This window comes from Artemia franciscana, chromosome 6 (genome assembly GCF_032884065.1).
Source record: "Artemia franciscana chromosome 6, ASM3288406v1, whole genome shotgun sequence".
NCBI classification, from domain to species: Eukaryota; Metazoa; Arthropoda; class Branchiopoda; order Anostraca; family Artemiidae; genus Artemia; species Artemia franciscana.
The window spans coordinates 3366965-3394282 of NC_088868.1; the positions used below are offsets into that span (position 1 = coordinate 3366965).

The window sequence follows — 27318 nt, forward strand, 5'->3', positions numbered from 1 at the left end:
AATCACGTGATCAATATCCGATAAGCTGCCGGAATTATGCACATACGAGAAGGGTAGATCCTTCGCAATTATTCTGTAATCAGGGAGACAATCAAGTAGGTTCACAGTACGAGCGGAATCACGTTTTACATCAGTGTTCATATCTCCAATAATTATAAATTCGTACCCATTTTTGCTTATACTTTGAAGGAGAGTTTTCAAACTAGAGCATGCTTTAGAGAATTTATTAAGCGATGTCATATTCTTCCCATCGTGAGGCAGGTAAGTGTTTATCAATACGGTTTTACCAAGTCTTATAGCCAATAAATGTTCATCAAAGAAATAGCATGACGGGGACAGAAAGCTGAGCTTTTGTTTTATAATACATGCTAAACCCCCTGAAGGCCTTCCAAAAGTAGATTTAGCATTTGTTGTGAAAACAAAGTGGGCGGAACTACGGCGCAGGAAATTAACACTCGTTGCGGTCAAAAGATGTTCCTGAAAGCATACAATGTCAAACTTACTGTACAGTTCATCAATGGTCAGGTCTTTGTTTTTCGTCCCATTAATATTGAAGGACACGAGTGATACTAATTCAGACATTAGTTTGTTTTCGGTAACTTGCGACTGACAATTGCTTTCAATTTAGGGCAAGTGAGGCTAAACGAAACATGATCACCTCCACAGTTTGCGCACTTAGGTGACAAATTGCAAGGCGAGTCTCTATCTGAAACATGAGGACCGGCACATCGCGCACATTTTGGTGTAACACTGGGACAAGACGACTGGAGATGGTCAGGGGATCGGCAATTGTTACAGCACCGGGGAATCGCTTTGAACTCATAAACACTTAGGATTTCGTATCCAACTTTGAGACCATATCTAAATGCTTCGACTCTTGATGTTGCATCAGAGAATTCAAGTTTTACTGCAAGCGATTTCCCTAGCCTAGAGGCACCAGAAACACCAGGGCACGATATCAGGTGGGACAGTTCAAAATCAGGCGGGATTCCCTTCAGGAGTCCGTAAAACTTCTTGGTTAGAACTTTCGCAGAAGAGCCAGTAAACGCACTAGTCACCGATAAGCGGAAATCTTCAGCAACTGACTTATCTATATTGATAAACAGTTTGTCACGAACAGGGCGAATGCTAGTGATTGATTCGTGTCCATCAATCTGATCTATCAGATCTTTTCGTTTTATTGGGTCCGAAAGGGTAGATGGAAGGTTCGACACAACAATTGTAGCATGCGAGTCGGGAATTGCAGGTTTCGGCAGTTGCGGGTAATTCAGTTCATAAGCATCCAGCTTGGTGGCAACAACCTTGAGTAGTTGTTCCACGCGATTCACCTTTGTTGACAGCCTAGAATACGCAACTGCGGGCAAAACCGGGACCTCGGTTGGAGACTTGATCACATAAATTGGAGTTGATACCTCCTCAGAGTCCAGTTTCTTAATAAAATCAAGAATATCTTTCACATTGTTCGCAGAAGCTTTCGCACCGATGCGCCGGGGGCAATTATCATTTGGCGCAACCTTCGCCCAAAATTCGCTTTTCGCATCAGCAATAACACCGCATTCAAAAAAGTCTATTGCATGTTGAATAATAGTAGCTTCTTCAATACCTTCTTCCCAGTTGTTTTGCAAAAAGTTCATTACCGGGCAATGCACATACTCTCTGTTATCCATTATCCTTTACTGGGAAAAACCAGTCAAACTGGTCAAAGAGCACGACTGATTCATACTTATGCGTCACTATAATCCCTATTGCGAAATTTTGGTTTTCTTCACAAAAAACTTACTGGATTAATAATGTCCATGCAATATCCAATTTAGATGTTGACACTTTGAACTCTGAATTGATACTTTATTTGTTTGTTTTTTTTTTTTTCCCAGGGGTCATCGTATCGACCAAGTGGTCCTAGAATGTCGCAAGAGGGCTCATTCTAACGGAAATGAAAAGTTCTAGTGCCCTTTTTAAGTGACCAAAAAAATTGGTGGCCATCTAGGCCCCCTCCCACGCTCATTTTTTTCCAAAAGTCAACGGATCAAAATTTTGAGATAGCCATTTTTGTTCAGCATAGTCAAAAACCTTAATAACTATGTCTTTGGGGATGACTTACTCCCCCACAATCCCTGGGGGATGGGCTGCAAGTTACAAACTTTGACCAGTGTTTACATATAGTAATGGTTATTGGGAAGTGTAAAGACGTTTTCAGGGGGATTTTATTTTGTTTGGGTGTGGGACTGAGGAGAGGGGGCTATGTTGGAGGATCTTTACTTGGAGGAATCTGAATTCAATGAAAAGGGCGCAGGATTTTCTAGCATTACTATAAGAAAACAACGAAAAATAAACATGAAAACGTTTTTTCAAATGAAAGGAAGAAGTAGCATTGAAACTTATAACGAACAGAGATTATTATGCATATGAGGGGTTCTAAAAATACTTTAGCATAAAGAGCGAGGTATTTAGGAGGAGATTAATACCTTGCTCTTTATGCAAAAGTATTTTTAGTAATTTCAACTATTTATTCTACGGCCTTTCTGATTCAGGGGTCATTCTTAAAGAATTGGGACAAAACTTACGATTTAGTGTAAAGAGCGAGGTATTAACGAGGGTAGAAACCCCCTCGTATACATAATAAAAATATAAGGTTATGGAAGTTTGTTACGTAAGTTAATTCTTAAATTGCGTATATTTTTTACTAATAAAAACATTCGTTAAAAATTAAAAGTTCTAGTTGCCTTTTTAAGTAACCGAAAAATTGGAGGGCAACTAGGCCTCCTTCTCCACCCCTTATTTCTCAAAATCGTCTGATCAAAACTAAGAGAAAGCCATTTAGCCAAAATAACAATTAATATGCACAGGGACTGTGGGGGACTAAGTCGTCCCCAAAGACATAGTTCTAAGGTTTTTCGACTACGTTGAATAAAATGGGTATCTCAGAATTTTGATCCGTTGACTTTGGGAAAATAATTAGCGTGGGAGGGGGCCTAGGTGCCCTCCAATTTTTTGGTAACTTAAAAAGGGCACCTGAACTTTTCATTTTCGTTAGAATGAGCCCTCTCGCAACATTCTAGGACAACTGGGTCGATACGATCACCCCTGGAAAAAAAAGCAACGAATAAACACGCTTGAAACTTCTACAGTAGAGTTCTCTGATACGCTGAATCTGATGGTGTAATTTTTGTTAAAATTCTATGACTTTTAGGGGGTGTTTCCCCCTATTTTCTAAATAACGTAAATTCTCTCAGGCTCGTAACTTTTGATGGGTGAGACTAAACTTGATGAAACTTATATATTTAAAATCAGCATTAAAATGCGATTCTTTTGATGTAGCTTTTGGTACCAAAATTCCATTTTTTAGAGTTTTGGTTACTATTGAGCCGGGTCGCTCCTTACGTCAGTTCGTTACCACGAACTGTTTGATTGTAAACTATCTCATGTTGACTGAAGAACCGAGAGCTCCTAAAATCAAATACTAAAAATTAACTTGGTAAAGCTAGAACGAAACATCTTGTTTTCCAGTCTAAGCATGATAAAAACCATCAGAATCAGAGTTGTTCTAAGATTGGAAGTATGCCCTAATGTCCAGCGAACCTTACCATAGCACCAGCGGTAGCCTATAATTATATTTGGGAGTTCTAAAGATCGTGAAAAACCAGGGTTGATTGAATAAGTTGTATATCAGGAACCAAATGTAACACCATATTAGAAATCAAATGTTTTTTAGAATGGTAGAAATCTATCTTTAAAATCACCAGGTCTACAACTTAAATGAGACCATATAGCTTAAGATATAACAGAATATTGGTATACAATTAAGTGGGTAGGAATATATGAATCCCTAACTTAGGCAGCGCAATAATGCTGCCTAAGATATACTTTAATTATTTTCTTTCTGTCCAAGGCACATCATATAGAAATAGATGTCGTAGAAACTTCAAAATTAGTGCCTGCGATCGGAAATAATAAAGCTCCTGTGCTCTTTTCAAGGCCTAGCACAAGTCCAAGCATTTTACTCCCTAGTCAATTCTTTTTCAGGGGCGGCAACTCGGTCAAAGGCAAAGTTATCAGTTTTCTTCATCGCTTCAACTAGATAAACATGAGAAGGCTGAGCTTAAGGGGTCTCTCACTCAAAATTACAATTAGGCGCAGTTTATCCTTAGTAATTCTTCTTGTACTTATTTAGACAATATAATATATATATATATATATATATATATATATATATATATATATATATATATATATATATATATATATATATATATATATATATATATATATATATATATATATATATATATATATTTATATTTATGAACCGGAAGTTTGGTGTCTGCACGCTACTTATTCTCCAGACTCTGTTAAAACCGATCGCAACTAACTAATACTTCACTGAATCGCTGAAGGACGTCCACATCCTTGCAAGAGACAGGTATAAACGGAGGCACCATGTAGAATCACTCTCGACGCCGGAAGCATTTCGGCAGGAGCATTAAGTCAAGTAAGACAAGTCAAGTAGGTGTGTTTGACCTTTACTTTCCAGAAAGACAAAGAGGCTTCGGCTCTTGTCATCCATTTCCTGTCTTCGGCTCCTGTCTAAGTCATCCATTTCATGGATGACTTAGACAGGTATTTATTTCAGGAGTTCAAAACAAACAATTTTAACAACCTAGAACATGTAAGTATTTTAACTTGTGTTTTGCCCCATGTTATTGCTCCACTTTGTAGAAAACTGAAAAACAGAGGACATCGGGTTGAATTTAGGGCCCGACCGATATATTGGCCAATCAATATGAGGGTTAGTGTCATTTTCGTATATCGGGATAGAAATATTGGTTATAAGATAATATATATTTTCTTAAGCATAACTTATTTAGAAGATGGCACCAGATTTCCTCATAAAATTTTTTTGTTCAGTTACAGGGGGTGAAGCCACCAGTTAAGTCTGACGATGGCGGAGAGAGCAGCAAAAATGAATAATATATGTACATTTGTTTTCAATACTTGTCAATACATACCTTTTGCAGCAATGTTCTAAATATATGGTGACTTCAAGAACGTACATCTTATACTGCAACCTGCATAACAACTACAAAGAATATAACAAACCATACATTTGTTCGATGAATGTGTGCTTGTTGGCGAATGATCCAACATCCAAATGGTTAAGGCTATGATATCAAGTCAATGGAACAGCTAAGGGGGAGAGAAGGCATTGCAAGATGGGGGTAGGTCCAAATATGTCTCCACTATGTGCACAATACCTTAAAAAATTCACCTATATACCTTGGAAATTAAGCTTATATGTCCACATTTGTCACCATACTGGACCATGTTTTCCATACATTCTATAAATATCTCCTACTTACTTAGTACTCTAGCTGCAACTGTGTATGTAGTGTGCCTAGCATGAATTAGTTAGTAAGAGACTATATCATCCGAAAGTAGAAATAGTTTTCACATTGTAATGTGAATGCTCGAAATTCAAACTTGTGCAATAGCAATTAGGGTTTGAATTGTCAATTGCAATAAATTTCTTACGCTTCTGTCAATAAGATTTTCACGTATTGGTGCTTATGGAATTTAACTGGCATTCAGAATCAATGTAATTATCCTTGAAGTCGAGTCACCAGTTCAAGGAGTTGGACATTTCTTCAAAAAAAAAAAAAAAAAAAAAAAAAAAAAAAAAAAAAAAAACTGAAAACGTAACTGTTGTATAATTTGCGAGTAGCTAAAAAGGTGGAAAATAGCAAAGTTGTTATTGGACTAGGAACTGAAGAAAGTAAAACAACTAAGGTCACTTCTCAAGGATCAATATTAACTATTTTTCAAAAATGTCTTTACCTGTTTTAGTGTAGTACTCTCTACATGAAATGAATTCGACTTTGATATTCGAATTTTTGCCATTTCCGCCTCAAGTAATTCCAATTTCGATTTAATCATTAGCATTTTGTCTTCATTTCCTTTTTCGGCTCTTTCCAATTTATCAACTAGATTAGCATTAATGCCAAGTATCTTTGACATTTCTTCTTCATTTGCTGTTTTGACTCTTTCTAATTCTTTAACTAGATTAGCATTAATATTATGCAGCTTTAACATTTTGTCTTCAGTTTCTTTTTCGACACTTTCCAATCTTTTAGCTAGATTAGATATTTTATCTTCAGTTTCTAACTGAAACACTTCCAATTTGGATTCTATCTCTGTCATTTTGTTTTTATTTTCTGTTTCGGCATCTATCAGTCCAAAGAGAATTTCAGAAGTCTCTTTCATCTTGAGCCTTAAAGTTTGCACACAATTATGGTTTACAAGCTCACCAAAGCTTATTGTAATTCCACATCCTGAGTTACAACTAACAAGTCTCTTAGGATCGAAGCTACATTCCAAAAGATGTGTCTCGAGTTCTTCCAGTGCTACAATGGCAGGGCATCCGTGTATTTGGTTGTTGCAAGTCAAGGTTAGTCTATAAGAAAATTTATGTTTATATTTTGAATGTATAGATAAATTTTGACGTATATATATAAATATATATATATATAAATATATATATATATATATATATATATATATATATATATATATATATATATATAAAGAGAGAGAGAGAGAGAGAGAGAGAGAGTGAGTGAGAGAGACATAGAGAGAGAGAGAGAACTGGGATTCCGGTGGTTATGCTGGCGGACCCCGGCAATCGACTCGCGGCAGACTTCTATATATGGATTCTCATTCTAGCTTGTCTTCTAACCGCAGATAATTTGAGACAATGTGTTGTCTTTTCCTAACGCCGACTTTTTATAAGATATTTAACAACTAAAGCTTTTAAAGTTCAATTTTAAACAACAATATCTAATACACTTCAAACTTTTGGTTTTCATTTATAAGGTTTTGTATTGTTGTAATCCCTTGTTGAAACACATTAAAAAATTTTTGCAACTACCAGTTCTTTACTCTTTATGCAATTTAATGCATATCCATACAAAATATTTTTAAAATAACTTGATATTTGAAGCAAGTCACATATCTAGCAACGATTTCTACTAAGGCTAAAACCTCTGGTTTTGTTTTTAAAAGTTTTTGAATTGTTGTAACCTCCTCATAAAATATATTAATATTTTTGTAATAACCAGTTGTTTGTTCTCTACAAAATTAATAAGTAAGTAAGGAAGTAAATACTTTTATTACCCGAAAATTCACTAGAATGGAACCATAAGTAAACGCACACTATGTACACTAGCAAAACTACTTAACATGATAGCTAGCCACGGGTTCGTCCTTCCCTTAGCCTTTTCTAGGAAATTCTCTACGACCCGGTTAATGTAAACTGTTTGGATCGGACACTCTGTAATTGCGCATGATATACGAGTTCTTCGTCCACGGAGGAAGTCTCAGAAAGAACTTCGCGAATCGAAAAAACAGAACTCTTACTTTTATACATTGGGCGGACGACAAATAATTCCAAAAAGGTGCTATATACAGTACATGTGGGAGTGCAATGGCATTATACAGCGACGAAAGAAATCTACGGCAGAATCGAAGTCTGTTATCAACGATTGATCCGTCAACAATCCGGATTTTCGCCTCTACGTGTCGTAAAAGCAACGTTCCTGTCGAGTAGAGGCTTCGACAGATTGGTAAACCAGGGTAGGTAATGCTCTCACATGGCTTATCAGCTGAATCACCTAAAGGTATTTCTATCTCATAATACCCCATGGTGAAGAACAGTACGGCCGATTTAGACACATTAAATGATAAACCTATTTTATTATATTCCCTACTCAAAACATCAAAATTTTTCGATAGTCGATCGGCAGACCTGTTCAAATTAAGTAGGTCGTCAGCATGCGCCATCAACGAAACATCGACCCCATTTGAAACACAAGACGTAGCTACCTGGGCTTGTGTCGACAGAACGCTATTGTTATACAAAGTCGGAGATACAGCTGAGCCTTGCCTGACCCCTTTACGAACTGGTACAACAACGGATTCAGTTGGACATGAGGGTATTTTAATTTGCGCTCTAAGGTTATTGTACATATAATACACAAATCTGACAATACACAGATTTAGCCTTTGTTTATACGCTTCTAAAAGCATCTGCGCATGCACCGATGAGTCAAACGCCCGGCTTACACCAAAAGAACCAATAACTAATGGGTCACCCGTTGCCTCAGAATCAGACAAAATAGCAGCAAGGGCGAACATGGCATCAGCACAACCAAGACCTACCGTAAAGCCAAACTGGTAGTTTAGCATTTGGCAACAGTTTCTAACATTCGGCAATATAAGCATTTCAAAAAGCTTACATAAAACTGGTGACACAGTAATTGGGTGATAGGAGGACCATATATTAGCTGGCTTCCCTTTTTTCAGGATGGGCGTAAGTTGTCCTCTACAGAAAACATCAGGCACAGTACCAACTACGAATATGATCTGGTACAATAATGTTGACATTTCATATAGAAGACGAGTACCATTCACAAGGTGAAGTGCACCCAAACCGTCAACTCCGTGGGAATTTTTCTTTTTCATCTTAAAGACATTTTTGCAGTTACATCCGAAACAGTTACGGTAAAGTCCCGAAGACTCGAATTTGATAGCACAAAGATTCAAGTTGCTCGATATATGGCCTTGCTACATTGGGATCTGGGGCACTAAATTCGCTCCTATAGTAGGCTCGCCAGTCGTTTGGGTCACAAGGCATGGACTTAGGCGTTTCTTAGCGGTCTTTCTCGCGATCTTTCCATAGACGACTTGGATCGTTGATTATTCTCTCTGTATATTCATGTTTCACATTTGTACGCTGCTGCTTGAGGGCTTTCTCAAATTTACGTTTGTGCAAGGGAGAGTGGGGCAGGTTGGTCACATTTTTGGTTTGGCAGACTGTGTGGCCAAAGTGTGCGAGCTAGGAAAATGATTCTAGTGTCAAAAGATACAGCATTTCCTGTTCAACGTCCACAATGTTTCTTAGATTTAATCTACCATTATTTTCTCTTCAGTAACATTTTTAACAGATGAGGTCGAAAGTGACCAATGTGCCCCGTAGGGGGGTAGGTTGGTCACACTGTTAATAGTCTCTTTATTACTTCTAACACCAGATACAATTGTAGTACTATTATTGTTTCAATTATATTTTACGTAAAATGCAACATTTAACTAGCAATTTCGCATTAGATACAAAAAAAAACATTTTATTCAACCGAATATTCACTCAAATTAACGTCGAAGACTAGTGCTTTTGCGGCACGTTCTGTCCCCCCAGAGATCCTGGGAACTGGAAGCTTCATAACAATGTCACTTTGAGGAACTAGTGATTCGTCAGCTACTTCAGGAAAAACTAATTTCCAGGAGGGAGATTTCCTCCAAAGGAAGTTGACTACATATCCTTCACTGGTGTCTTCCTTGACTTCACTGGCAAAATACTTTTTCACTCTCTTGCCTAAAAACTCCACCAGGATCAAGTCACCAACACTGACTTCATCTTTTTCAGTTGTATAGTCATCCATATCAACATCAAGGTCGGAATCGTCGTCAAAGACCATCTCATTTTCACCATCTGAGCTGAAATTGTCTGCTTTGACGAAAAGTGCCTTACGTGGCATTTCTTTTGCTGTGTTCTTACTGGATTTACTAGTTTTTTTCTCCTTTGCGTTTCTTCTTAGCTGAGAGTTCTCTGATTAAAGCATTTTTTACTGGTGTGTCAGTAAGAATCTGAGACCTTCCCTTCTTCCGTTTAATCGTATCACCCTTTTTTGGTGGTGCTTTTGGGTAAGGTCTTACTACTTCTGGTCTAAGTGCAGCAGACGTTGATCCCACAAGGGCTTGAAGATCAGCTGAACTTGGTTCTGACTGTGATTGACTTCCACTATCTTGTCCAACAAACATCTCTGATCCTGCTCGTTGCGCAATACCAGATGGATCAAGTCTGTCAGTAACCTTTGCAGCAAGAAATTCCTCATCCGCGAACACAAAACGATAACAAGGCCTAATTCCGGCCACCCTGAATCCAGATGTGATATTCGTGGGAGTCAATGCACGAGGAAAGGCAGTTCCAACTAGCTCCGCTACGTTGTAAGTAGAAATGGATTTTCCTGGATTCTTTGTCATCCACATGTCGCAGGCGGCATTATAGTATGCCTTGAATGGTCCGTAACAACTTCGATCTAGCGGCTGCAGTTTATGGCTTGTGTGTGGCGGGAAGATTAATGCAATGATGTGGGACTTCTTCATCAGTTCAAGCGACTCAATGGTAACATGGCTAGTGTGGTTGTCCATCAGAAGTAGCACTGGCCTTTCAACGCTAGGCTTGCTGTGGTGGATGAGATGTTCAAGAAAAACAACAAAGTTCTCTCCAGTCATCCATCTCGAGGGATGAGCAACGCCCACACTCCCAGGCGGAGATCCCTTCATCATGTGAGGAAGATACTTTACCCTCGGAAAAATCATGAATGGTGGGATGGCAATTCCTTGAGCAGACACAGCTGTACACATTGTAACTAGCACCCCTCTTTCTCCTGATGTAATTCTTCCAACTTGCTTCTTTCCTTTCTCGGCCACTATTTTTCTTGGATTGTGAACAGTAGTGGGGCCAGTTTTGTCTAAATTCCATACATCACAAGCCGAAAAACTGTATTTACGCAGCAATGACTCGTATGTGTCAAAAAAAGCATTGACTACAGGTCTGTTAAAGGCAGTAGCTCTTGCAATACTTGTCGCTTCTGGAGATCGTAGAGAAAGTGTTGGGTTGCGGCGTAAAAAGGCCCAGAGCCAGTCCTTTCCAGCTGTGTTTGCTTCTTCTCAGTGATGAATATCCTTACCCAGTTTCTCAGCAAAATCAAACGCTAATTTTCTGACCTCCCTTGTCAAAAGTCAATGATGAAGTTGTGATGCTCTAATAAGATAATTTTCAAGGCTTTTCTCCTCTTCAGTCGTAAATATTTTGTGCGTTTTGTACCGTGGGATAAAATTTTCCAGTGGTACTTCTCTGACATCATTTGTACTTGTGGCACCTTCTGTTAAGAACTTCTGAGTGTAGCGCTTAAGAGTCGATCGGGGGATATGCATCTCATGGGCTACAGTAGCAAACTTTCCTCCTTCCAGTATTTTTTGCACACCTTGTCTTATAACCTCAGGAGGAATGGTCCTATTTTCTGTTTTTCTCTTGTAGGTCCTCATTTTTGTTAAATCTCACCTACAATAACAAAAATGAAGAATATTCAAGGAAATTATAAATAACATTTTCTTTCACACTGTGGGGCAGGTTGGACAGTGCGTCTTCAAAGTGACCAACCTGCCCCATAAAAAAGTGACCAACCTGCCCCACAGAGGAAAGCTAAACAAAAACATGGCTATTTTAAAAACTGTTAAAGTTAAGAATTCAGATCCAAGCCTAAAATGGAGCCAATCAGCTGGCTTTCCTGCGATAAAAATCTTATTGTAATTACTCTTCTCGTTTTCTCTCAAAATGACACTACGTCTACCTTGATTTTTCATAAAAACTTACCGAAAAAACAAAATTTGTCCGCCACTTTTTTCACAAAGACGCTATAGCCACCATATTTTTATGGCATGTTTATGATGCAATTTCTCACATTCAGTAGCAGTTACAAAATTTTTTGGCAATAGATGGCAGACCAATTCCCAAGTGTTCAACCTGCCCCACTGGCCAACGTACCCCACTCTCCCCTATTTACAGAAACAATTCAACACACCAGATTTTTGGCGTTCGCCTTCCCTCCATACCGAAAACACTTTCATCTTGACACACTTTCACTACCTCTTGATTCTTTGAGAACCGAGGGATTTCAGTATGTTCATGAATTTTCCTAATGGGAATAGCAGCATTATATGCAGTTAGTAGTGCATGGGTGATTTCAGCATAAGAGCAATTGACCTGTATTTTAGTTTCTTGGATATTCCTTTGCACGTTGGCTTGTAGGAGATTATATGGTACACTGATCTTCTGCAGCGTCTGGTCGAGCACTGTCTGATAAAGAGGAAAATCGGCCTTTAACCAATCCTTTATTTCGTACCACTGTGAAGAACTTTTTTCCTTAGGAATACACACATTAACACTTGCTTCAATGGAAATATGGTCGGTTGAGTGACTTACCATTAGCACGCTAACTGTGCCACTCACATTTAATGTACATGCGACATGGTCTATATTTGAGAATGAACAACTAGTGCGTACGAAAGTAAAATCATTGTCTTTTGGAAGCACACGACATCGATTTTCCAATGTGCTTAGGATCAACTGGGACCGAAAAGACGAGTCGTTCACTGAGACTATCACTTGTCAGCAGATGTTCTTGGATGCATAGAATATTGCCTCACCGACATAATTCTTCTGTGAGACAAACCTCCGTTCATGTTCCACGACACAATTTTAGTACTTGCATAATATTCATTCATCGGAGCGTTTTCGATTTCCAATTTGCTTTTTCATCTCAGGACATTGGAATGACTGACAGGTATGTTTTGTCGATTTACAATGCTACACAGCCAATTGGATTTGTGCACGGGGTAGTAGCATTTGAAGTATGGTCTAGGACACCGCAACGGGGACAAACCTGGGGAGCGGAACACGCCGCGGAAACATGACCGAATTTCTGACAGTTATAGCATCGTTTTGGAAGGTACACACATTCTTCAATCGGAAAACGTTCAAACTCTAGTTTTGGTTGAGTTTTCATGGCCAGACTTACTTATATACTTATGTACAACTTATATATTCGACTTCTACCACACTGCTCTGCCCTTTCGCAACCTGAAACGCAGTTTTCACCTTATCAACATCGTATGTGGTCGGAATGTTTTTGATCATGCCTATAAAAACTTGGGATTTCACCCTAGCTTCTGCACTTTGCGACTTCTGGTTGAAAGAAGAGGCAATGCTTTTTGCCTTGATCTTCGTTTTAACTACAAGCCGCTATTCAGATCAACTTCTTTTCAATTCAACATCATCGACTGACAGGTCTTCTTCACACATACTCATCAGAAATTGTTTTCGTTCCTCTGGCGTGGTAGTGGAGGGGGTTCTTCAGAACTACGGAATACGGTAGTGGAGAAAGTCTATCTGGTGCAAGATTGGGTTGGCTTCTGTCACTTACAGATTTACCAGGAGGCCACGGGATTGGGAATTGGTTGTAGCGCTCGAGAAAACCCGAGAACTGCCGTCGCATTTCATTCACTGTTGATATGTCACATGTGTCAACTTGTATATCCATTAAAAATAAATATCTATTAAAATAATAAATATCCATTAAATTGTCCTCATCATGGACACATTTTGTAAATCTGTGACCAGTTTTGGCCTTTGACCTTTAAGATTGAGTCTCTATAAAAAAAACTCCACAGCTTGTTTCAAAAATACTTCCTTCTTTGTCCCACTAGTCATTGAACGCGATATGCAGTTCAACACACGATTTAGTATTATGGTCTCCCCCACGCTTGAAGCAAGTTATTGAAATCACCCAGGAACAAAGGAAGCATAAGGACCCCCTCAACTATTCCCCACAATTTACGGGTAACTGAATGCCGGTGGATACAGTATGGCGCTTACGGGAGGTTCTTTCCTCTCTTCTGTTTGTTCTGAGAAAAATCGGCACCTTAATGAAATGGAAACAAAGATGGTGCTGTATGAATTTGGTAATATAGATGGCGGGCCGGTCGACTTGAGAAAAAAGAAGGCTCTTATAAAATACCCAGAGAAAAAGACCTATTCTAGGAACTGGAGAAAATTTCTCAAATAAATTTCACAACACATCTATCATTAGAAGGTTTAAATCAATCTGAAGATAATCTCAAAGCAATACAATAGCCTTATTCCATTAACAGCAAACAAGCAAATTCAGCTACAATAACACTGGAAATAACATACATTGTCAATGTCTTTTCATAAATTGCCTTTTATGACAAGACATTGCCATACATAATTGTCTTTTCATAAGTTGCATTAAGCAGTAGGAACTGAGATACAAACCTTTGGTTTTCTATTTTAAGGTTTTTGAATTGTTGTAATCCCTTGCCTAAACAAAAAATCATCATTTGTAATAATTTCAAACTTTCGTTTTTTGGGCATTTCAAATTATAGTATATAACTCTTTGCGTTTATAAAGGTCGCTCTTTTCTTGCAATTACCAGTTTTTACTCTATATGCAATTTGATGTCATTTAATGCTGTTCTTTTTCAAAAACATTTGATTATTAAGGTACTATATCTTTAGGTACTAAGCTAGAAATTTTTGGTTTAAATCTTAAAAACATTTTTTAAGGTTTTTAATTTTTGTATCGAACCTTCATTTGTTATAATTGCAAATTTTCATTTACGCATCCAAGTGGCAATACATCAAACAGTTCGTGGTAACGACCTGGGTCAATAGTAACCAAAACTCTAAAAAATGGAATTTTGGTACCAATAGCTAGCCTACTTAAGCAAAAAATATTTAACAATGACTTCTCTAGTGCCTAGCTATGACCCCTCAGTAAGATGGATAAGAAATGAGTAACAGACAAAATTAAATTTAAATGGCAATCAGGAACTGGATACAGGCTAAAGGGGGCAAAATAGATAGATGATGATTTTTTTTAGTGGAATAAACATTTCCCTGGCTAGTTTAGGACTTTAAATTCATTAGCCTACTGAAATTTTCCCATCCTATGTAATTAAAATATTTTTCCTTTTTCAGCAGAGCATTACAACAATCTGTCACAATTAAAAATATCCAGGGTAACCTGAATGGAATGACTATAAAAAGATAAATGAAAACCACAATATGCAATCTTGCAATTATACTTCTGGCCACACAAATTGAATCAGGCTACCCAACCACCAAATCTTCCAGATTCGAATGCGAATCCATGTCTGAACTTTTCCAATATTCCACCCTCAAAAAATATTTTCGGCAATAATTACGTGCTTACCCTATGCATATAGATGCTTCTTTAGGTGTAAACACTTTTCTTTGGAACCTTTAAGGATTTCGCTATAGGATTTTTACAAAATCCTATTCGTGTGAACTTAGCATTAGCTTGTTGCAGTTTTTCTATACCCTTTGTTTCTGCTTTTCGGTGGTTGGGTATTACTGTTACAAATTCAATTCCTTGCCTATGGCAGTGCACTGTTCGTGATGTTCAAAAGAAAATTCAAATGGCCTATTCAAAGATAGTTGCTAATCGAGGGAAGTATAATAGACATGCACTGGGTAGGCTATATGCTACATTCTGTCCTTTATCTTTCTGGTCTTTATCCCCTTTTAAGGAAAAAAGATGTTAATCAGATTCTGACTTTTGATTTCAGATATTGTAAATTGTTACCTTATCTCCCCCTTTGCAATAGGAAGATAATTCGCAAGTTTGATGTCCCTGACATAAGTGCAAAGTTGGCCCTTCTGCATGGAAGGTTGTCAGAATCAGCTTTTTATTGTTTATTGCCTCATCATCCTTTGGTCCGTCTGTTCGGTTAATCTTGTTGTAGCGTAGTGTTTTTCTATTTGTAGTGTAATTTATTTGCAGTGTATTTCATTTTTTTTCTTTTTGTTATTCCACAAGTGCCATAACTTGTTATGATATGGGTTATCAATAAATTATTATTATTATTATTATTGGTTTCAAACTTACTGTTTGTTAATCATTATTAATCCATTTTCTAAATGTTATATAATTCACAATTATTGATTTTCCACAATTAAGCTGGATTAATAAATTTAATGTTATGCTGTTTTCTTCTTCCATGACATCAAATTTTTGGTAAAATTCTGGTTTGATGACTTCTTGCTATCTTGGAAAGGCGTTAGGTCAGGAAAATGAAACTTTGGGGATGGGTCTACCAGCTGAAGTATATCCTGGGAAGGTATTTTAAAGTACCAACATCCACTCCTACTCCCTCTAGAGGACCCTGAAATTCACCAGCATGACAGGCCTATACCTATTGAGATTTTGACAAAACAACATTTTACCTTAATTTTCAGTTACCAGTTGTTTTTTTCTCTGTCTTTAGTTCTGAAAATCTAATTTCTGTTATTTGTTTAGAATTCTGACCCATATCAATGTTGTTTTTTTTTAATTTAGGAAATGTATTTGCATATATTTAAAACCTTATAAACTTGGATTGAAGCTGAAAACAATTTTGTTGTACTTCAATCAAGTAGAAGATCTATTTTGCAAGATTTCACTTTTATAGCACACATTTTAAGGTGGAGGTAGGTACTTCAAAATGCCTTCTTTGGACAAACTTTAGGTTGTAGACCCATATGTGAAAGTTTTATTCTCCTAACCTAATCTCTTTCCAAGATAGAAAGAAGTCACTAAACTAAAAATTTACCCAAATTTTCAACTAAAGTATGTGTTTTTGATCATTTTTGACAAAATAATGTACTATGTTTTTCAGGGCCAAAATTTGCTTGGTTAGGTCAAAAAGTTCTTAAATTCAAATTTGTAATAGAAGAAATTATTATATTTGTAAAGAACTTGCAAAAATGCATCAAGTGGTATATTCACTTTATTGGTAAGTCAGTTATATGAATTGTCATAATTTTACTGATAATTTAGCCTAGGCCTATCACTTGACAATGCTTGTAAAAGTTCTAAGCTGAACAGTTTAAATTATATTCATGTATTCCCTTTCAAACTTGTCTAGTAAATGTTCAGTTTTGTCACAAGCTGTCTAAACTGGAATCTATGCTGCAAAGCAGCATAGTTTCCAGTTTAGAGCACATGGAAATGCTACTTTTAGAAGTGTACCCTTTTTTTTAGCTTTTTAAAATCAATTTTTTAGCTTTCTAAAATCCCCCTTGAACAAACTAAAATGTGTAAAGTGGGCAGGGTTTTAAAGCCAAGCAAAATGTTGGGGTTGTACAATAGGAATGAAATTATATTTCAAATACTATTTCCAGTCATTACTGGTAATTTCTCACTGGTTATTTGTAAGTCAAAAATATGAACAACAAAAAATCTACCCCCAACTTGCCTAATTTGCAAATATATATCTCAAATTATATATTTTCAATGTTACTTGTTTTTCTAGTTCTTGTTTTGCCATAGTCGCTTCAATTAACAAGTACTAGGGTTGAGGGATAGATTGACAGAATCAATAGGAAAAGTGTAATTTCACCTGTAGATTTCTATATTAGGAGGGTTGGGGCTCTAGTAGAGTAGGGCTGCATGTAGAATGTGTTAGATATAATTATTATGTACATTATAAAGAATCACTTTTTTTAACAGGTTTTCCTCTATTGCCCTATAGCCTAGGTCCTTCTCTTGCCTTATACCATATCAAATATTGTATACCCAGAGACAAATAAGTAGCAGCAAGCTATGTATACATTAGCATATATTGTTTAAGTGACTTCTCTAGTGCTTAACTATGACCCCTCAGTAATATTGAAAACAAATGAGTAACAGACAAAATGATATTTAGGCTAAATAGTAATCAGAAACTTGATACAGGCTCAAGGGGGCCAAAAACAGGGCTGGATAAATTTATAGCAAACAGTATAAGTGGCTTTTGTATGAATATACCATGGTACTTTTTTTATGCTCTTTATGAATATAATAATCGCTTCTACCAGAAATTCAGATTTAAGCACTTTTTAACCTAGCCTAACCTAACCTAAACTCACCTTGAATTTTAGCACTAAGAAAATGTAGCATTATTTTATCAATGGGAAAGATGGCGCTGAGAAAACATAGTATTATTTTATGAAAAATGATTGATAAGTAATACTCTAATTGAAAATTCGTCATTTTGAAGAGCTCAAAAAGTGCTTAAATCTGAATTTCTGGTAGTAGTCAGGGCGCCAGCATTGAGAAAGATGCTTAGTTTTCAAAACACCCGAACCAAAAAGTACAATAGGTCTAATTACACCATCTTGTAGATAATACAACGGCGATTAAGAATATGCTTGGAACGGTGGTCTGCGACTGGTGCTTCATGGCCAAAAAAACACATTTTTAACATCCTTTTTTACTTTCTTGTGGCTCCTCGTTGGAGTTGGATTTTTAGTCAACGACTGCTCGCTAGGATGAGCGCAACAGCGACAATCGTGCTGAATCTTCCCGAGAAGAAGTATGAGATACAATAAATAGAAAACATGTTTTTTCTCTGGTATATGCATCTGCTAAGAAAACAATCCTTACAAAATTAAATGGAATGAGACACTAAGAAGGACAACAAATGCATTAAAATCAACACCAATCCCAGCTTTACATATTGAAACATCAACGACTTCACTACCCACAAGAAGAAAAATACTTCTGGCAAAATATTTATTAAAGAAGAGGGGAACTGAACAAGAGGACATCATCAAAAATGAGATCATAATGGACCCATACCTCATTGATTACAGATTTGAAATTCACAACACACCATCTCTAGTCAAACTCCTGAAGGACTTTCCAACAAGCATCTCACCTCTCACAATTCCAACTGACAAGACAAACAAAATTGAAGGACTAGAAAGAAATATCTCATGGAAAATCCATGAAGAAATAGGAAAAAAATCAGGAATGTCTGAGCAGTCCCTGCTGCAATTTGCACTGAGTGAACTGGAAAACTACAGAGACTACAGGAAATTTTTTACAGATGGGTCCAAAATAGGAAGTCGCACTGGCTGTGGCATATGGGATGATTATAAAAAACTAGGAATCCAGTATAGGCTGTCGGACCACACAAGTATTTATATTGCCGAGCTATTTGCTATTGATACAGCAATAAAAGAAATAGTCAGAGAGGGAAAAGAAGGAAAATACCTAGTATGTACAGACTCCTTATCTTGCCTAAAGTACCTCAAAGTAGCCCACGAGCAAGCCCCAACAATGGCAAGGGATATTGTTCAAAATATAAGAATGATTGAGGAGACAGGAAGCTGTGTCTCATTGATATGGATCCAAGCCCATGTAGGTGTATCAGGAAATGAAAGAGCAGACCAAATGGCTAAGGATGCTACTAAGAAAGAAACAATGGAAAATCCACCTTTACCTCATATCCAAACCACAATAAAGATAGCTGAGAAGCTAAAAGAAGTTGAACTGGAAGAATTCAGGAAAAGATCACTGAATATGTACCTAAAAATCACTGAATACAGATACATTAATCATGAAATGAAGCATCCAGAAAAAAGAGTTGCAGACATAATATTCAGAATAAGGACTGGGCATGCAAAGACGAAAAAGATACTGAAAAGATGGAATGTGAAATATTCATCTGACTGCAATGTCTGTGGAGTGGAGGAAAATCTGCAACATATAATTATGGAATGCAAAAAGTATGAGACTGCTAGGTCACGACTAAAAGAAAAAGTAATAAAGAGTGATATTCAGTTCAGAATAAAAGAACTGTTAGGAAAAGTTGCAAAGAATAAACAAAGGGAGACAGTTAAGTATTTAGGACAATATGTAAAGGATACTGGCCTAATTGATGTTTTGTAAAATAATGAAAAGTGTAGTATATGTGGGTATATGGCAATGCATGAATTGTATTGTAAAAAATGTCCGGTTCTTCCTCCCCTGTTAAATAATTGTAAATCAATATTGTAAATATAAAATTGTGTAACCATAATTTTTTATGGTTGAATAGTCAAAATATATATAATCTAGTTTACTTTTTATTTGCTGGGGGTATATATTTAAGTTTTATTCTTATTTCTTTGTTGGTATTGGATTTACCACTTGTTTTTATATGTGTTTGTTAATGAAAGCAAGTTGTCAATCTGTTGAATTAAATTATATTTGAAAATTGGTAATTTTATTTTTTGTTATATATATGATGAAAGTGTACTGATTGTTGTTTTTTTAAATTATTTTTTGATAATTTATGACGCCACTACAATGAGGGATTTCCTAAGGACGGTAGGACATCCCTCTTTATGTAGGAAGTGCAATGATTTTGTTAGTTATAATTTTTAAGGATTTGTGCACTTTCTAAATTTTTGACTATTTTAATTATTGTATTTATAATTGAGTTACTTGATATTTTATGATTTTTGACAGGGTATTAGACTAATTGTTAGTTTGTGTGTAGTAGATTAATCAGCATGACAAAGCATGACTGTGAATTTTTTTTTTTTTTTTTTTTTTTTTTTTTTTTTTTTTTTTTTTTTTTTTTTTTTTTTTTTGGTTTTTCTAGATTGATGATAAAACAGAAAAAAGATCCTGGAGCATAGAGAAGAAATTCTGGAAGCTCCATCCAATTACACCAACAACAAAAACATGTTTTACCGCGAGCACTAATAGGAAAAGTATATCTACACAAAATCTGTAAGTACTTTTGGTAATTTTTTAGTTCTACTGCAATGGAAAAAAGGAAAACTGTATTGAATACCAGGGAAAGATGGGATTAAAAAAGAATATCCTAAAATGGTATAGCAACATTGCGCAAACAATGTTTATTAACTTTGTTTATTAGGTTAATAATAATGTTTAAATATTATGTTAACCTTATGATGTTGATTAGGCTTGTTGAGAGTTCATGGGATATCATTGTTATATATTATGTTAGTAAATGTTTTAGTAGGATTAAATAGGATTATATATATATATATATATATATATATATATATATATATATATATATATATAAATATATATATATATATATATATATATATATATATATATATATATATATATGAATATATATATATATATATATATATATATATATATATATATATATATATATATATATATATATATATATATATATATATATATATATATATAATATATATATACAATATATATACAATTTTATATATTTTGTTATACATACTTTAAGCATAGTACAATAAGGTCTCACCCTAAACTCCTCCAAATGTCACCAGATCCGGTTGGGATTTAAAATAAGAGCTTTGACACACGATATCCTTCTAAGTATCAAATTTCATTGAGATCCTATCACCCGTTCGTAAGTTAAAAATACCTCATTTTTTTATTTTTAGATATATATAACAGATATATATATATAACAAAAGCTAAGAGCTCATATGGCACTTGTGACGAGGTCGGAAGAGCCAAGAGCTGATATGGCATGAGCTCTAGCAAAATTCTAAGAATCAGTAGATTGATTTAGAAGGAAAATCAGAGCCTTAATCCCGGTCGAGATTTAGGGTAAGAGCCCTGAGACACGAGGTCCTTCTAAAATCAAAATTCATTAAGATCCGATCACCCACTCGTAAGTTAGAAATACCTCATTTTCCCAATTTTTCCACTCCCTACAGTCCCAAGATGGTCGAATCGGGGAAAACGACTTAATCAAGTCAATTTGTGCAGTTCCCTGACACGCCAACCAATTTTCATCGTCCTAGGACGTCCAGAAGCACCGAACTCGCCAAAGCACTGGACCCCAACCCCCCACTCCCCCAAAGAGAGCGGATCCAGTCTGGTTACGTCAATCACGTATCTACAACAATTGCTCATTCTACCCACTAAGTTTCATCCCGATCTCTCCACTCTACGCGTTTCCCAAGATTTCCGGTTTTCCCCCTTCAACTCCCCCTACTGTCACCAGATCTGGTCAGGATTTAAAACAAGACCTCTGAGACATGAGTTCCTTCTAAATATCAAATTTCATTAAGATCCGATTACCCACTCGTGTTAAAAATACCTCATTTTATTTATTTTTCCTCTCCCTTCAGTCCCCCAGATGGTCGAATCGGGGAAAACGACTTTATCAAGTCAATATGTGCAGTTCCCAGGTACACCAACCAATTTTCATCGTTTTAGCACTTCCAGAAGCACCGAATCCACCAAAGCACTGGACCCCCCCCCCAATTCCCCCAAAGAGAGCGGATCCAGTCTGGTTACGTCAATCACGTATCTACAACATTTGCTCATTCTACCCACCAAGTTTCATCCCGATCTCTCCACTCTAAGCGTTTCCCAAGATATCTAGTTTCCCCCCTCGAACTCCCCCCAATGGCGCCAGATCTGGCCGGGAATTAAATTATGAGCTTTGAGCCATGAGTAACTTCTAAATATCAAATTTCATTAAGATCCGGTCACCCGTTCTTCAGTTAAAAATACCTCAATTTTTCTAGTTTTTCCGAATTAACACCCCCCAACTCCCCCCGAAAGATATCGAATTCAGTCCGGTTATGTAAATCCCATATCTAGAGCTTGTGCTTATTCTTGCCACCCAGTTTCATCCCGATCCTTCCACTCTAAACGTTTTACAAGATTTTAGGTTTCCCCCTCCAACTCTCCCCAATGTCACTGGCTCCGGTAGAGATTTAAAATAAGAGCTCTGAGACGCAATATCATTCTAAACATCAAATTTTATTAAGATCCGATCACCCGTTCCTAAGTTAAAAATACCTCATTTTTTCTAATTTTCCGAATTAACCGTCAACCCACCCCATCCCACCCCAGATGGTCGAATCGCGGAAACGACTATTTCTAATTTAATTTGGTCTGGTCCCTGATACGCCTACCAAATTTCACCATCCTAGCTCATCTGGAATTGCCAAAACTAAACTAACGTCGTATATTTTGAAAATTTAAAACCATATCAGTATTAAGAGACAGTACAGTACTAGAAAAGTAATAGTAGATAAAAACCCCTAGAATGAAAGGAGTTTTAGGCATTAGCCTAGAAAGGAAAAGTTTAATGTAATCATTTTAAAAATGAAAAAGCTATATTCTTTAATCATTATGAACCACAGCAATATGAGAAGTAACGAAGTTAGAAATTACAAAAATCAAAAGAAAAGAAATAGAGGAGAAAACCCTATAGAACAGAAATAAAGTTACGTGGAATTAATTCTTTCAGAATTTAGAAAGTATTAATCATAATTTCTAATATCCATAGCGCTCTCAGACGACCAAGACATTTAGGCATTCTAGGGATTAGACTAAATAGATATACGTTGGATGCAATCGATTGATAAAAAAAAAAAAAAATATTTATTCTTTAATTACTGTAAACCACAGCAAATTGAAAAAAAGCCTAGATAAAAACAATAAGAAAAGAAAATGAGAAAAAAATTAAATAGAACAAAATCTAAATGAATTTACGTGGGAGATGATAAAGTCTCGTAAGCCTAATGCAAACGACATGATTAAAAAAAAAAAAAAAAAAAATCCAGCCTTTGGTGCCAAAGTAAAACCACATCCCTTAAGTTTCCAACGATAACTTTAATTCTTAGAAAACACACACACACAAACACCAAAAAACTGATCAATTTACAATAAATTCGCCCCGTCTATAATAATTATAATAATAATAATAAAAAAAAACACTAATCAAAAACGTCAAATTATATAAAAGCCATCAGAATCTTTGAATCAAGACTAAATAGTTGAACTAAACGCATTAAGATAAAATACAAATTATGAGTTATTGAAAACATAAGAAATCATATACGAAATGGAGATTTCAAAAAGGGTTCTTGGCTCTAAGTAAAGAGTGACACCAAAACAATCCGATCATTCAATCGGAAATAAAAAGTTCCAGTGCCCTATTTTAGGAACTAAAAATATTGGAGGGCAGCTAGCCCCCCTCCCAGGCTTTTTTCCCCCAAAGTCGCCTGATAAAAATTTGAGATATCCTTAATTTTCAGAATAGCCGAAAAATCTGATAACTATGTCTTTGAGGATGACATGACCCCCCACAGTTCCCGGAGAAGAGGTGCTAGCTATGAGCTTTGCCAACTGTTTATGTATATATAGTATTGGCTATTGGGAAGTATAAAGACATTTTTAAAAGGGGCGGTAGAGGGTATATGGGAGGATTTTTCCACGAAGGAAGTTTTCATGGGGAAGAGAATTTTCCATGGAGGGGAAGCTGGCTATGAGCTGCGTGCTTTAAGCTTTTTCTACTCAACCCCTGTTACCTCTTTGGCAAGGAATATCAGAATTTTATTTGCTTTTTTAATCTTTATTCTAAAAGTCTATATATATATATATATATATATATATATATATATATATATATATATATATATATATATATATATATATATATATATATATATATATATATATATATATATATATATATATATATCTTCATTATATTCATATCTTCGCTGTCATTAGTCCTCGTCAGGGGTGGGAGGGTTTTCATAAATAAAGATTTAGAGGAAATTGGGACTTTGTGGGAGGATGTAAAGAGAGAGGCTTTGAAGAGATTGGGTTGGAGGAGGAGCATGCGTAGCTGTGTTGGCCTCAGGCTGCTTAGTCTTTGCATTTTTGACATTGATGACTTTCAAAGTTCCTTATTTTTAAATATATATGTAGTGTAGTCTTTTAAGGTGGGTGTCAGCTTCTTTCAGGGGACATCTATGACCCTTTTTGGTGGCTGTCGCGATCTTTCGAAGAACATGACTTGTTTTATTGCAGGTCATGAATGTGGAATATGATACATGTTGAATTTCCTCGTCAAGGGTGGGAGGGTGTCGTAAATAAAGAATTAAAAGAAATGATCAAAATATCCTCATGCTACCACTGCTACTACAACTACAACTACCATTACTGCTCTTACCATTTGTTTAATTTTCATTTCGTTATAAATTCTTTTTTTTTGTTCCTTTACAATAGATAGGATTTCTTAAGCAAAAACGGAAAGCAATTTCATTTTTTTTCCTTTACAATGAATATGATTTTTACACAAAAACGGAAAGCAATCTGAAGTACGGAATAATCCTAGTTTTCTTTAATCATTTCTTCTATTTGATAACAAATACAAAATGAGTTGTTTTTTAGTTCACTCCTTGCAAAACCCTTATATTGTTTCTTGCAAGAAAACATCCATTTTTGTTTCATTGTTTATTTTGAATTCTTAATTCGCAAAATAAGACAAAACTGCCAAAACCAACCCAAATCTATTTCTAATACATTTTATCACAGTTAATATTATTATTATTTCATTATAACCATTTATATTTCCATAGTTGCTTTTTTTTGCAATTTGCATTGTCGGTTTATAATAACAAAATTGGGTCTCATAAAACCAATATCAAATAGTTAGTGGCAACAAACTGTAAGTAAGGAGCGACAAGGCTAAATAGTAACCAACATTCTGAAAAAAACAAATTTTGAGATCAATAGATACATCAAAAGATACGCGATTAGGTCTCATAAAACCTAGTATCAAATAGCTAGTGGCAACAAACTGTAAGTAAGGAGCGACAAGGCTCCTTGTAAAAAGCTGATTCTGTGATTTAATGTTATCAGTATTTAGGTTGTTTTCCTTTTGTTATTGATAAATATCACTATTTATCTATCATTCATAACTATGAAGAATTCGATTTCATTTACTTCAACCATATTTCAACCGATTTCATTTTTAGAACTCACATTGTCCCTATTAAGGGTCAAGACCTATTGGGAGGCAGCCAACCGTGGGTAATCTCACAATGGCTCAATTCTGTGAGATATCGGTAATTGTATGGTTTAATCCTTAGATCTAGAAATAAATTAAATATACAATTGGCCAACTTGGTTTGTTAACAGCTCAGTGAATTTAAAATCAACCATAATTTTCCCATTGTCAGGTTACTCCTATAACCGTCAATTCTACTCCAGCAACAGATAAAGCCTCAATACCCCTTTAGTCCCAAAGAGCTGCCCGCGGAGTAGCACCTGCTCGTGTATATAGGGATGAAGAGGGGAAAGCTGATAAGGAGCCCTGGGAGAGGCTGTCAAACAGAACCTAAAATGATGATGTTGAGCAGAGAAACATGAGTGGACGTAAGTTTCTCTTTTTTATCTTATCTTTCATAATATTAAAGAAAAGTCATTCAATTTGCACCATACTAGTGATAGGGACTAGATTATAGGTGTTTTTCATTTTCACTTCATATTTATTCATTTAAACGAAAAAGAAAATACAAAATATAACATTCCTGCCAGGATTGGATTAAATGAGTGCTTGGCTAGGGTAGGGAAATAACTAATATTAATTAAATAGCAAACAACAAACAGAATAAACCAACAAAAACGGAGGGGGGTTCTAAATGAAGAGAACACTAAACAATTTTCTTATAGCTAAAATACCCATTCACAGTCAGATTTTTTGGATCCCTGTTTTTAGTATATCATGATCAGGTTTAACTAAATTTCAGGGAACCACCAAATTCATTTCATTTGTTTCAACTAATATGCACAAAAAGGCTATAATTTTATTATTTTAATACTTTTAAGAAATTGAACCTCTCTTTAGTTTGTGAATATTTGACAAAATACTGTAGCTTCTATTTTCGAGAATGTTACAAAAAATTGTATAATTACCCGAAGCAGAGTCGTGGCGTTTTCCATCAATTCTGCTTTGAAATGAATTCTAGCTGCCGTCAGTAATGGTCGCTGTTTTTCCAAAGTCGACCGCTTCTGACATTGGATTTAATGCCCCTTAATTCACCATTTTCAAAATATTGTAATTAAAACAAATAGGTAAGGTTTGCATCTTGTTTCTCATTTTCTAGTATGGTATTTTCTAGTAAACCTTATAACCCCTTATCCCTTCAATACGGCCTTGCCTCACGTCTAAAAATTCAATTAGAATTAAGGAGGATCAAAAGACTTATTTGCTAATTTTGCTTTTTTTTAATATTTAAATAAAAGTCTCCTGAAGCAGATTAGGTAATATTTCGGGAAGACAAACCATTGGTGGATAATCAGATTAAGAACATTTGCTATCAACAGAAGTGAAAGGTAAAACAGGGTTTCGGAGGGGCTTCTTGCTGTTCAGGTATCATAAGCAGTTCCTGGCCGGAGTTTTGAATAGCTTTGTCTAAGCGTGCCAACTTTCATTTGGTTCTGTGAGTGTTTTTTCCGAAGTTCTAATTTCTACTTTTTTGGCTCATTTAATGAAGTTGTTGCGTATATTTCTCTGTATCAACTCCTATAAAAGTGTTTTGACCGTACAGATTCTTGTGAGAAGTCCCTTTCTATTATTTATTTATTGCCTTATATTATGTTCTATAATATAACATACAATATACGACATAGCTATACGACATATAACTATACGACAGGCTGACATCCTCAAATTCTTGTTTATCTGTTCTTATTTACCAATTTTGTTTTCCTCGACCGTTACGTAACCTTTACTTACGGTCAAACTCAAACCTCTAATTTATTACAAAACGGGACTGAACAGGACGGCCCTTAAAAGCGAATGTTAGAACAATATTCGGGGAGTTCTGATTCATAATTTCTGGACGACAGATAGATTTTTATTTATTTTTTCTGTGATGAAGGGGACAAAGGTTTTTTCATATCTGGAAGTAACGCAGCGAATGGGAGACAAAACTGGGATAGGTTTGGGGAAAATACTTGCCGTCCGAGGGTTCGTTATTGCATTTTTTGAAAAACGGAGGCACAACGACGACCTCCTTCG

At 35.9% G+C, this 27318-nt stretch overlaps 2 protein-coding genes across 6 annotated transcripts in view; one reads left to right on the forward strand and one right to left on the reverse strand.

Annotated features, from left to right (window-relative positions):
- The window catches only part of LOC136027920 (uncharacterized), a 63201-nt gene extending 45201 nt beyond the window's left edge, over window positions 1-18000 (reverse strand). The window contains exons 1-2 of one of the 5 annotated variants that reach the window (XM_065705357.1): window positions 17846-17999; window positions 5833-6448 (exon numbers count right to left, since the gene is read on the reverse strand). In XM_065705357.1, the coding sequence (XP_065561429.1) occupies window positions 5833-6448; window positions 17846-17940 (711 nt within the window). In that variant the 5' untranslated portion in view covers window positions 17941-17999. Of the gene's footprint in view, window positions 1-5832; window positions 6449-17192; window positions 17474-17602; window positions 17666-17845 lie in introns of those variants that run through there. The other 4 variants (XM_065705362.1, XM_065705360.1, XM_065705359.1 and 1 more) reach the window with 4 other exon arrangements.
- A 302-nt stretch (window positions 18001-18302) lies between these two features.
- LOC136028462 (uncharacterized) lies at window positions 18303-19409 on the forward strand. Its single transcript, XM_065706304.1, has one exon. The coding sequence runs from the start codon at window positions 18303-18305 to the stop codon at window positions 19407-19409; it is 1107 nt and encodes a 368-aa protein (XP_065562376.1).
- The last annotated feature ends 7909 nt before the right edge of the window (window positions 19410-27318 follow it).

Bases quoted from the DNA above. Each gene is read 5' to 3' on its own strand.
- LOC136028462 (XM_065706304.1), top strand. From the start codon at position 18,303: ATGGACCCATACCTCATTGATTACAGATTTGAAATTCACAACACACCA.